This window comes from Petromyzon marinus, chromosome 1 (assembly GCF_048934315.1).
Source record: "Petromyzon marinus isolate PM22_M1 ecotype Great Lakes invasive population chromosome 1, UKy_Petmar_22M1.pri1.0, whole genome shotgun sequence".
In the NCBI taxonomy this organism is placed as follows: domain Eukaryota; kingdom Metazoa; phylum Chordata; class Hyperoartia; order Petromyzontiformes; family Petromyzontidae; genus Petromyzon; species Petromyzon marinus.
This window is the reverse complement of record NC_133667.1, coordinates 25,332,861-25,346,249: the sequence shown is the minus strand read 5'-3', so window position 1 is coordinate 25,346,249 and position 13,389 is coordinate 25,332,861. Positions and strand designations below refer to the sequence as shown.

The window sequence follows — 13,389 nt, the reverse complement described above, 5'->3', positions numbered from 1 at the left end:
GTTTTCAGCTCCATACGGCGTACAGCCGTTTCAATACGGGCAAACATTGTGTTTGTGTTTCTCCCTTGTGATGGGACTTTGTAAAATTAACGTTGAGATGTATAAGGCCACGGGGTGACCAATAAGGTGTGAATTGTTCTGTAATAAGGTAGGGCACTGATAAGGGGTTGAGAGGGATGTTAACTTTTGAGGTGGGGGGGGGAGCTGGTGGATCGTGTAAGGGGCCAAGAGATGGCAGTAGTAAACGTAGGCTGGTGAACCCATGTGAGCGTCAAGATGCGTGTGTGTGTATGTGTGTATGTGAGCGTCAAGATGCGTGTGTGTGTGTAGTGGGGAGCGGTAGTGTCCGCTACACTACCGCTCCCCACTACACACATACGCTGCGCTACGAACCTGGCCACCCGGGTTCGATTCCCGCTCACAGCCAACACCGGTGACGATTATCTGAACCGGTCCTGGGCTTCCCCTAGGTCGACTCAGCCTCAAATGAGTACCTGGTGCGATGTGTAAACATCGCCGCTCGGGAGACAAAGGCTGCCGGGCGTGGTGTTGGCCACCTCGTGTGCCGTGCTCGGCCTTTATAGTTGCTCGCTGACAGCACTTGCCCCTACAGTCTGTTAAGGCTATACTGGGGATCTTTGTCTTTGCATGCTAATACGGGCGTCTGTGTGTGCGTGCGTTCGCGACGAACATCCTTAATAGAGCTTTTTTGGGTTAGATCGCGGAAAATAAATGTGCCGTTAAACCTGCCAGCAATTAGTAAGGGTTATCACGTAAACAAAACATGCCAATTTGTTACTAATACAGCACACGTGTGTTGGAGAGTAAATCCATAACATTTACAAATCGAGTACGACGTTTCGCCAGTAATTGCAACTAGCATCATCAGGCGACAGCCAGATTTGTGGAGCCAACCTCCTGTGTTAAACCCACTTGCAAGAATATGGGTGTGTGGGGAGTAGTGACGCAATGGTTAGTGCAGTGCGTACAAAGCCGATGACCTGGGTTCGATTTTCGCTCACGGCCAACACCAGTGACGATATCTGAACCGGTCCCGGGTCTTACCTTGGTCTACTCAGTCTAAATAAGTACCTGGTGCGGTGTGTAGTAAACACCGCTACAAGACAGACAAAGGCGGCCGGGCGTGGTGCTGGCCACCCGCCTCCTCGTGCTGCTCGCTAACAGCACTTGCCCCTAAAGTCCGTTAAGCCTATACAGGGGAACTTTGTCTTTGTATGTCCGTGGTAAACCTCGCACAAGCCCAATTCGATGTGGAATTGCTTGGGAGTCTGGGACTGCACGTGTCTAGTCATACGAAGAGACCGAACGTGGCGTGGACTCGTCCAGGGTCTTGTGCCTCGAGGGCTGATGGGTTGCTGCGTAGATTTTTAAATACCCCAAAGCCCCTTGTATGAATTATCCCGAATGGACTGGTGGTCTACATGCCAGAGGTTCTCAAAGCGGGCCCTGCCCGAACCATGGCCCGTTGTTGGAGCGATAGGGCTCGCCGCGAAATAAATAGATACAGATTAGTGAGATAAAATGGAGTTGGACAAGGAATACTGTGTAAGAGCCTTGGGGTGACAAGGGGTCACAGATTAGTCGTTAAAATGCCCATACGTTCTGACAGTCTTCTTGCACGCGTGTTGTCATGTTTGTAAACGTGACACTTTACGACGTCACCCGCAGGAAAATATCGTTGAATTAACCTTCCCCGTAAAGTGCACACAGTAGGCCTTACACGCACGTGTGGTGTTAGGTTCCACCCGGTCACATCCCCTACGTGGGACTGATGTGCACCGCGCCGAGCACCTGTGTTTTCATGTACAACAATGCACGTGTCCCGACAGGGCACGGAAGGCGAATGCGCAGAACCCCCGAACCAGAACACCTCCCCACCCTTGGACATTCCGCGCGGTGTTCTACAGCGCCCCTTTCATGTGCGATTGCGTGTTGTTCTTCTCACTTGATGACCCCATCGGCATCATCATCATCATCTTCACCATGCCCATCACCAGTTGATTATAATCTGTAATTGATTAATCCGCTTAATCGATCCGGTTGATGTACGTGCACTATGAGTGGCTTTTTCACACCAGCGAATCACAGCGCAGCGTCGCGCGTGCCAAGTCAGAAAATGAAATAGCCGCTTAAAGGCAACTGACCAATGGCTGTGTGCTTATTGAGGTTAATAACCAGGGGAAACTTGCTCCATTATGTTTTCAGGCTGTGTCCGTCCAGATCTTACCCAGGATTTCCTTTTTCAGGGCCCGAATTATGTTATTTTTTTTAATATATAAAGAATGGAGGGCAAACCAAGAGGCTAAATCACCCAGGAGGAATTTGGGGGCGGGGGGGGTGGAGTACGTGGACAAACTCATAATTGGGATACGATCAAGATACAAATTCACACTAAATATTTTGACGTAAGGCACTACCACTGAATTACAGGGTACGCATACCCTTTACAATCAGACTATTGTACCCAATGTCTAGGTACTGTACTGACCTTCAGGATATCTGCACTATTCACGCATATATTTTGCACACCACAATAGCTTGGGGCGCCACGGCCTCCTGTATACCTCGCCTGGTACACAGGAGGCCGTGGTTGCGATCCCGACACCTGTATATTTTGGGAATTATTTTATGTTATCCCCGTGGTCGCGTTGGTTTTTCTCTGGGTGCTACGGCTCTTCCCTCCACATTAATGAACATCGCGCGTTTAGAGTATTTGGCTGCTATACATTTCTACATGATAAGCCACTTCATTGAGCTATCATTTGTGGCCAGGTCGCTTCTGAATATGAGCTATATAGCTCAGTGGGCTTTACGTGGTAACAATAAATAGCTTTAGCATCATGTGGACGAATGAAGGCAAAATGGATGTGGCATGCCAAATCATTTATTTACGGAACATCGTTCCAGACTATTCCGGCTGAAATGAAACACTTGTTGCAATAGCCACAGTGACATATATCAATTGAGTCGCGTCACTTGGGGATTTCCAGCGCGTAGGAATTTACCAGTGGGCATCAGCAGGGGATACGAGAAGCGTCAATTGAGATAATCCACGCCGTGATGAGGTGCGGCTCAGGACTCTCGGATGAGACGTGTTGCCGCGTGACGTGCGCCTGTGGTGCGGCTTGCAGTCGTCACTGGGGAGACAAAGGCGGCCCGGCGTGGTGCTGGCTACCCCACCCCCTCGTGTGCCGTGTCGGCCTTCATAGGTCCTCGCTCACAGCACTTGCCCCAACGGTCTGCTTAAGGCTATACGGGGGATCTTTGTCTTTGCCATGGGCATTACGTGCGCGTGACGTCTGTACGTTCGCGTGTGAAGGGGCCGAATTGTGAGGCTTGTGACATTAAGGCTCAAAGAAAGATAAAGATGCCCCGTATATAATATATAGACGACGGGGGGGGGGGGGGGAGTGCTGTCAGCGAGCACCTATTAAGACCGAAACAGCGGACGAGAGGATGGTTCGGACGGCACCACGCCCAGCCGCCTTTGTCTCCTCTGGGCTAATGTTTAAATAACGCACCGTTTACTAATTTGAAGGCTGTGTCAACCTAGACGAGACCCTCGCCACTGATGTTAGCCGTGCCCGCGAATCGAACCCGGTTGACCGTGTTCTTAGCGTGTGTCTCTCTCTCTTACACCCCTCTCTACACTGACGTACACAGTAACACGTTGCTGTGTCGCCCTCTAGTGGCTAACGAAGCTCAATGCTGCTATACTTGCGTTAGGGCCACAGGGCGTTTTAAAGACTAAATTCGAGACTGAACCTTCACGTTTGGGAGATGCAATTCAAAGTTTTGGGATTTTCTGAATACACTCTATAATAAGTATAAGCACATACAACCTAGCTATATGCCAAATGTAAAGTTTCTAGACCTTTGAGTTTTTGGGGGGGGCTAGGGGTGTAATTTCAGAGCAAAATTGTCACATTGTGGATTTCAGTTTTTAAAGTAGTAACCTTTGGATTGAGCGCTCTTCAAAATATACACATTGCAACTTTTGTTCTAGGCCTACGTTCAAACACGAACGAGTTCAAATAAATTGTCGTTAAATCACTGTTACATAATTAATTGATCAAAGGTACTCCTAACGTCAACATTATTTCGTAACTCGCAACTCTATTCACATTTCGATTTAAAGCTTTCGTGACTGCAGGGATTCATCTTCTTGGTTCTTTCGGTAAAGTCACGTACAAGGGAAATAATAAAATAATAAAAATAAAACATAATAAAATCAAATTCTCACGACGTTTCGGACACAACACAAGTAGCCTTCTTCAGGTGAAGGAACAGAGCTGTCGGGACGACAGTGCTGCAATGAACACTGCTGAGCTTGGCAGCGTCTTTTAAGCTGGGTGGGAGGAACAGAGCGCCTTGACAAAGGAGTTTACATATCAACAGAAGAATTTAGCATTGAAGTAGCTGTGTTAATGTGAGAGATGATGTTAGTGTGAGGAATTAGCATGTAACTGGTCACGGAAGTAGCTATGTTAAAGTCAGAGTTTACATATCAACAGAGACATTTAGTATATTGACGCTGAAGAACTGCAACTACCCAACTATCATACAATAAACCGATGTGAAAGAACTAAATATAAACTACATCAATATAATCAATGTACTCAATATATTCTCCAATAAGCTGAGCTATTAACATAAAGTAACTGGGTATACATTACACTATATAATGAATACCATATAGTAAACTGATAAAAAAACTAAAATATAAACTACATCAATATTATCAATAAAGTCAATATACTCTCCAATCAGCTGAGCTACTAACAATAAGTCATTATACATTACGATTCTACGTCGAAAAAAGTGGCGGTTTCTTTTTTTCCTCAACGTTAGCACCACGGAAAGCGACGAGCGTTGTTCAGATGGGCGAGTCCATCTATGCTCGGAACGGAGTAGTCTAGTTTATAGCATAGTTGTAACGCAACACAGGACAGAGCAGCGCATCGTGGCTGTTTCCCTCTCCCCTCCTCCGTTCCGAGCATAGATGGACTCGCCCGTCTGAACAAAGCTCGTTGCTTTCCGTGGTGCTAACGATGAGGAAAAAAAGAAACCGCCACTTTTTTCGACATAGAATTGTAATGTATAATGACTTATTGTTAGTAGCTCAGCTGATTGGAGAGTATATTGAGTTCATTGATAATATTGATGTAGTTTATATTTTAGTTTTTTAGCAGTTTACTGTATGGTATTCATTATATAGTGTAGTGTATACCCAGTTAGTTTATGTTAATAGTTCAGCTTATTGGAGAATATATTGAGACACATTGATTATATTGATATAGTTTATATTTAGTTGTTTCACATCGGTTTTTTGTATGATAGTTGGGTAGTTGCAGTTCTTTAGCATCAATATCTAAATGCCTCTGTTGATATGTAAACTCTGACTTTAACATAGCTACTTCCGTGACAAGTTACATGTTAATTCCTCACACTAACATCGTGCTAATCTCCCAGTTACATGCTAATTTTTGGCTTTAACATCCTGCTAATCTCTCACATTAACACAGCTACTTCAATGCTAAATTCTTCTGTTGATATGTAAACTCCTTTGTCAAGGCGCTCTGCTCCTCCCACCCAGCTTAAAAGACGCTGCCAAGCTTAGCAGTGTTCATTGGAGCGCTGTCGTCCCGACAGTTCTGTTCCTTCACCTGAGGAAGGCTACTTGTGTTGTGGCCAAAACGTCGTGAGAATTTTATTTTATTATGTTTTTTATTATTATTTTATTATTTCACTTCTACGTGACTTTACCGAAAGAACCAAGAAGATTTATTCACATTTGTTTACATTTTCATAAAGTACGCAAAACGTGTTATGCTCCGCCCTGGGCAACATGGCGCGTCTTATTTGCGTACCGTTGTGACGTCACGCGCCAACTGCACGTGCTCACGGCGCTATGGAAACTCTCCCCGCTTTCCCGTTCACAGAATGTTTCTCCTGCCGTATCGTGTGCGTTGGACAGTTCTCCGTTTAAACAGGTCCCTGCAGGGTGGGCTGGTAGGAACATTGGCAAAGTAACGCCACGGTGCCTTCGAACTTCGCCTCGCAAATGGTATTCGGCTGTGGGCTGTGTGTGAATTTGCCACATCCCCAAAAGCGAAGTTCGCAAATGAGATAATGTGACTTCCAAATGTTGGGTGCAATAAGGCATATCAAGTCTCTGCGCTGTCTATTGCTGATTTTACACCCAACAGCACGAGATTTCACTTCGTTAAAGTATTGAAAGGGGACGGACGGACACATTAATCTATTGCAGGTTGGTACACTCAGTTTACAACTTCGTTCCTACCAGTACAAGAGCTTCTAAGTAGTACGCTGGTCGGGAATGAATCCCCATACATCCAATGGTATAAAGTCCCCTTTTATTCAAATTTACCGCTCCCTCCTCCAGGAACGAATCTTGAACGCCAAGGTCTGCCTGTGGGGTTGACCCCAATCACGTTACTCTCCAATGGCTCTATTAAATGTGCAAATGTTACAATACCATAACTGTCAAGGGGCCGTCCATAAATGACGTCACGTACCTGGGGGGGGTCAGACATTTGTGACGATGTGTGACAATGTGTGACGAGGGAGGGGGGGGTTTGAGATATTTGACGTCACATCAAATTGCGCAACTTTAAATATAAACAACACGTTCTACTTAATTAAATAGAATTGTTATAACAACACTAATTTTGATTAATTTTGATGATTAACTATTTGATTATTTAAATTTACTAAGGTCACCTTTTATTTATTCCATGAAGGAGCATTTTGCGTCTCCATTTTGTGACGTCATATTTGAGGTGGGGTGGTCTGACTTTTTGTGACGTCATGTGACGAGAGGGGGGGCCAAAAATCGTCCAAAATCGCGTGACGTCATTTATGGACGGCCCCCAACCCATACGATTTACCCGTATTCTTGTACAGGGAAATGTGGTTGTGAGGTCCATACGGCATACAGACGTTTCAATACGGGCAAAGCATCGTTTTGGCTAATTTGTCTGTGTTTCTCCCTTGTGGTGGGACTTTGTAGGATGAACGTTGAGATGTATAAGGGCGCGGGGTGACCAATGAGGTCTGAATTGGTCTGTAATAAGAAAGGGCATTGATAAGGAGTTGACACGTTTGCGATAATTAAAATAACCATCAGCGTTACTCCTTCGCGACGTCTGCCTTGCATGGGACGACTCCGATGACGCCATCAGAACCAAAGGCTGCGAAATGCCGTCATCGACAACAGTTAAATTACGTCACCGGCGAAGGTCTTTGGCAGAGTGACGTCACCTCTGCCCATGGCAGCCGCCACCGCAGCGGCCTGCGCGCTCCTCGGCTCACGGTTAGCGCCCGGGCTACGCTGGCCGCGCCTGCCTCGCGCCCTCGCCCCGCGCCCGCGGCACGCACAGGCAAAGCCCGGGGGCTCGCGACTCGCCGACGCGGCCCGCGCCTTCAGAGCGTCCACGCGTGAGTTGATTTATTCACGCGGAGCGGTTGCCAACGCCGCTGCTGGACGAGGGCCCAAGGCTCGCGGTCGGAGACGTTTGACCATACTTCACCTTTCCCGGGCAGTTGCGGCGCTTGCGAAGGCGCGGGGAGCATCGAAGTTGTACGGCGGCATAACGCAGGGCAGTGTTTTTCTGTGCTGCCCTCTGCTGCCCACCGAGTAAGGGCCCGCAAGCGGCCGTGTTTATCCGTCGCGGGTCACAGTGATCGCGACGGTCGTGGGTGGAAGACAAATGCAGCAAAATCGGCAGCCTGGTGAAGATACTGTGTGTCAACAGCGCTACAGTCTTGGCTTGTTCTGAATCGATACTGATTTGAAGTTGTGCACGGTGCTCCCAGAAAGGTCTGTCTGGCTAATAGGTTATGTAAACAAATGTATTTGTATGTGGATAGACGGAGACAGTATATTCTTCCTTATTTTATTATTATGATCGGTGGTCACCCACCACGCCAACTGGCTCAATCGTGCTTTAGCTTCTGCGATCTTACGGCCTCGTCATAGGAATGTTGAATTGCCAGTAGCTGGTTCAGGGGCGCCAGGGGAGATGAGTATTGTTCTTACCCATAAGCTCATGACCAAATCACACGGAATGTGACCGATCCCGTCAGATCTCAGAAGCTAAGGGGAATGGATCCTGGATAGACCTCCGTTGACCGATCACCGTGCACGCACGCCAGGCTTGTTGGGGGATATGTTGTGGGCAGCAGAGGGCAGTGCTGCAACATCCATGCCGCCCTGTTATTTAATACCTTGCTCACAGCGTCTAGGCACCTTCAACCTGTAGTGAGTGAAGTGTGGTCAAGTCACCTCACGCCCTGCACGGCGTGGGGAGACCCTCATCCTGCAGTACATCAACACAACAGATCGGGCGTGTATATTGTTACCCGTGGACCTGTGGATAATAGGGTGGCACTGAACATTCATGTTTGTCTTTTTTCAAGGTCACGCCTTCTGGTTTTTATTTATTTGTTGAACTGAAACGCTGCATGTTTAAAGACACCCCCTCAATATCGAATAGCTGCTCAACGGAGTTGGAAAATGCATTACAGTAATTGCATATATAGTCAGAGTATAGGTATATGTGCATAGAAGATAAGTAGATTCCCGACCAACCTGTAAATATTAATATATTTGAATGACATTTTCAGGTGTTGACTTTTACACCAAAAGTAACATTGAGAGGGTGTAATCCAAGAAAAGTAAAACTTCACTTTTTTATTTGCATATTGAGTTGTCACTGACGGATATCAGTATGGTATTATTACCTCTTCTTTGGTTCTTTCGGTAAAGTCATTCTACGTGACTATACCGAAAGAACCAAAGAAGATGAATCCTTGCAGTCACGAAAGCTTTAAATCGTATTATTACCTCTCGTAATTTCAACAATGGCATATTGAAATAAGTAACTGTGAGATGTGATGGCGTCAATTTCTTGCCCGTGATGATCCTTTGGCCGTGACCTGTGCTACCTCTTCCTGCACAATGAGTATGTTGCTGTTTCTGCTCCCATCTCAGGAAACAATGGCGGGGAGTACGAATGGAAAGACCCCGATTCACCACTAGACGTGTAAGCATTAAGGTCCTTGTGTGTGTGTCAACAAATATGAGTTCTCAGAGAAAGAGAGACAGAGCCCAAGGTCCTGAAACTAGGATCTCAGTGATCCTTGCTCATTGTCTATGACATGTGTCTCTGCCATGGCCAGTTGGAGTGTCCTGAGAGAGAGAAGCCGATGACCAAATCACCGAAGCTAAGCAGGGTTGAGCCAGGCTAGAGCTTGGTTGGACAGCATCATACATAGGCTGCTTACCCGAGCAATGTCAACATTGGGCAACGCAGAAAAGTACTGTACCATGTTAATTCTATATTTGAAGTTTTCGTGACTGCAATGATCCATACTCTTTGGTTCTTTCGGTAAAGTCAAGTAGGTACAAATCAAAATAATAATAAAAATAAAAGAAAGTTAATCTTTATTTTTACCTACTGTCCCATGCCCCAACGTCTGTACACCTCGTCTTCACCAACTGGCACTGACTAGCATGGTGAGAAGTATGGTCAAATAACCCCTATAATGTTCATGGCATGGGGAGACACTCTTCCACCAATGAATTGACATTAAAGAGAAACCCAGTCACTCAGTCCTTCACCCCAGGGATGTTGAGCGTATTGCTAGTGATGTGTGTATGTTGGTGTTGAACAGTAGCACAGTTTATCTGCTCTGGCTGAACTTAATATTTGGTAATTTTATGGTCGGAGACATTGAAAAGCCAAACCGTCCCAGAGCAAACACATAACCATCCAGATTCACATCTTGTAGAAATATCATACATCCCATTGACGATTTACCTGATAGCAATGTAGTCTTGACACATTCTTCATAAACATAGCACAAACATGCACGTGTTTAAATATGAATTTGGCTTATAAATGCACACATACAAATGCACTAAGTTACACATACATCCTGTACATACTGATAACAGCTGCCATTCATCAGTATGGGATATGAGTGGTGCATCTGCTGGACACCATGATCTGCTGAGAAATAACCGATTTCTGTCACCTGAGCTGCCAATGTGCTTATTCATAGTGCACCTAGACTGGCACATGCACAGCGATGATGCCCATTACTTAGCAACGAATGGTGTCTGTAGTTGCTAATATCCATGTGTATTCGTGTGTGCAGTGTACACGTGGAGTTTGTGTCGAGAAGTGGGGAGGTGACGCGCGTGGCTGGGAAAGTCGGCGACAATGTGATGTATCTGGCCCAGAGACACGGCATCAGCATTGAGGGTGCGACCCTACAACATGCACACGTGACCCAGAGAGAGTGGGGTTATGTGTGTGATGCCATAACACACACAGGACCCAGGGAGCGAGAGAGGTGGGGAATCGTGTGTGTGTGTGCGTTTATGGGGAGCGGCAGTGTAGCAGTTTGCGCTACGAACCTGGCGACCCGAGTTCGATTCCCACTCACGGCCAACACCAGTGAGGATTATCTGAACCGGTTCTGAACCTCGCCTAGGTCAACTCGGCCTCAAATGAGTATCTGGTGTGATGTGTAAACATCGCCACTGGGGATACAAAGGTGGCCAGGCGTGGCGCTGGCCACCAACCCCTCGTTTACCGTTTTGGCCTTCATATGTACTCGCGAAAAGTACTTTCCCCAACAGTCTGTTAAAAGTTATACAGGTGATCTTTGTTTTGTGTGCAACCCTACAATATGCACACTGGATGCTGAGAGTGGGAGTTGATGTTTGGAAAGTGGTGGTGTAGATGGTTCACTCACTGCATTGTGATACCAGTGACCTGGATTTGATTCCCGGACATTGGTAACATCAGTGGCAAATTATATCTAAATCTGTCTTTATTTCAAACTTTAACGAGTACTTGCCACAGTGTCTGAAAAGCACCGGTGAGACAGATGGCTTGGTGTGGATTTGGTCATACCTCCACCCTTTGTGCAAAATCACCGTTCATTGGTGCTCGTTAACAGCACTTATTTCACCAGTCTGTTAAGGCTCCACAGAGGATCTGTGTATCACACTGCATGTTGTGTGTGTGCGTGTTGATGTTCCAGGTGCCTGTGAAGCATCCCTTGCGTGCTGCACGTGTCACGTCTACGTAGACGATAAATTCTACGACATGCTTCCTAGCCCCTCTGAAACGTGAGCTACGATGCCACCCCACCACCATGGTGCACGCACCCGAGACTCGGCTCGGGGGAGACTGGGGTCTCGCGATCGGTCTTGCTTGGCACTTGGCTCCAGGAGAGCTTGTTTAAGTTATCTGTGCTGTTATAGCAGCGACCGCACAAAGCCCACTGTGTAATAATCTTCAACTCTCGAGCCCAGGTCGAGAGTTGAATATGTATGCATTTTGAAGGACAACAAACTAAACATGTCAATCATGATACATATGAATATCACGATTGACATGATGAATCGCAGAATGTGGAGACCTTAGTTAGTTTTCCACCCTCGTCTGAAATCATAGGTGAGTGACATCTGAACTGGTCCCAACTCCTCCCCTTCAACTTACACCGACGAGTGTGTTGTAGCACATATCGTTAAAGATTCCCCATTCATCACCACGGCATGGGAAGACCATTCAGCAGTCGATTGACAAAGATCTGCAAATTATTATCATTTTGCCATTGTGGTTTTCGTGAACCTATTACAGCATGTACAACTAATTAATAATTGCGAGTGTATATATGCTATTTATGAACGTTATGTATACAAATGAACCCCATCTCGTGGTTCCATACACTGTTTGATGTTTGTGTTGGTGATACCATTATGAGAGGAAAATATGGCAGTTCACTGTCCTGCCAGATCTAACCCAGGCATAGCATTCACAGGGACCACTGGTTAATGGGGGCTCTGGCTTCGTGCGCTCAGCTGGTTATCCCTGCACAGTAACAGCTCACAATATGAGCACGTGGCAGTAACTCATAATAAGCATGTGCCAGAGTCGCCAAAAGGACAGGCAACCATTATGTCATCTGACCAAACTCCCTGTTTGTGGATCCAGGGAACTTTAGCTCAGCAGATCTTTCAGAAGCAACTGGCCTCACTCGCGTGGAAGAAAGAACCATCACGGAAGAATAATTGGCTAATTGATCGATTGTTGCGTGCGTATTGTCCGGTGCACACTAACAGTACATGGGGTGTGCGGTGAATGTAGGGAGGAAGATCTGCTGGACATGGCCCCGGGTCTGCGGGAGACGTCGAGGCTCAGTTGCCAGATCCTCCTACGCCGGGACCTGGAGTCCATAAAGCTCACGTTACCTCGAGCAACACGGAACTTCTATGTGGACGGCCACCGTCCCACGCCTCACTGAGACATGACGTGGGATTGCACGTCATGTCTCTATATGTGAACACAGGTCACTTGAGACACAGCCTAATGGAAATATGACTCACTGGGACACTCAGTCACGGGGGCCACAGGACCCTGACATATTGAGACACGGAGACGCAGATACATGGGGACATGTAGACATAACACAGGAAGAACGGGAGTGGATGTAAGGCTACCTGAGTATGCGGAGACGGAGGCACTAGCCCCATAGCTGTCTGAGACATGGGAATACACAGATACATGGTGAGACGAGGACATACCGGTGGGGGGGGGGGGGCGCGCACATGAGGCCACAGGGACATGAGATATGGGGTGACCGTGAGATGGATTGTGATCGACAGCCCCCCACCGAGACACAGCAACATGAATAGATGGGGACACGTGGTGATACAGAAACATTGAGAGATCGACACTGTCCCCTGGCGCACCAACATCTGGTTCCGCAGGGGCCACTGGGAGAAACATGGACAATTGGACACTGAGAGACGTGGGGGCACACGTGTATATTTAAGGAATGTTGAGACATCTGAGAAGTCATGAAAGCTTGAGATAAAATGCTAACATGTGGTTACAGATGGCAGCATTGGGTTTAGCGATCAAGTGTACAGGTGGTACAATTGCACTAGGGCCTACGGGCCACGGGGGTCCAGGCGCCGGGCTACCAAGGTGGGGGGGGGGGGGGGAAGCTGGACAGGGCCTCATTTCATTCCTTGCACCAGGGCTGATGCCAACTCTGTTACGCCACTGGATGGCAGTGGTCGGAACGGGCTCATAATAGCCATGTTGGAGATTGGACCAGGATTGTGATGGTTCTGGGTTAAAACATTTAATTTACGCGTCTTGTAAAGAACAGTATTTAATTGAATATATGCGTTATTAAACGTGTGTGTGTACACCTGAAATAAAAAAAAATGTAAAACTCTTTAAGGTTGTGAAATCTGCTTCCTGTGGTTTACCAGAGCCAAGACTGGACTTGGCTGTGTAGACAATGAGAGGTTGATCG

At 46.9% G+C, this 13,389-nt stretch overlaps 1 protein-coding gene across 3 annotated transcripts in view; it reads left to right on the top strand.

Moving 5' to 3' along the window:
* LOC116938777 (adrenodoxin-like protein 1, mitochondrial) overlaps nt 1–13,308 on the top strand; it is an 83,299-nt gene extending 69,991 nt beyond the window's left edge. Inside the window, exons 1-5 of one of the 3 annotated variants that reach the window (XM_032946395.2) lie at nt 7,265–7,482; nt 9,038–9,089; nt 10,207–10,313; nt 11,101–11,188; nt 12,210–13,308. In XM_032946395.2, coding sequence (XP_032802286.2) covers nt 7,314–7,482; nt 9,038–9,089; nt 10,207–10,313; nt 11,101–11,188; nt 12,210–12,366 — 573 coding nt within the window. In that variant the 5' untranslated portion in view covers nt 7,265–7,313 and the 3' untranslated portion in view covers nt 12,367–13,308. Of the gene's footprint in view, nt 1–6,913; nt 7,483–9,037; nt 9,090–10,206; nt 10,314–11,100; nt 11,189–12,209 lie in introns of those variants that run through there. The other 2 variants (XM_032946402.2, XM_076066092.1) reach the window with 2 other exon arrangements.
* Nucleotides 13,309–13,389: the final 81 nt, after the last annotated feature.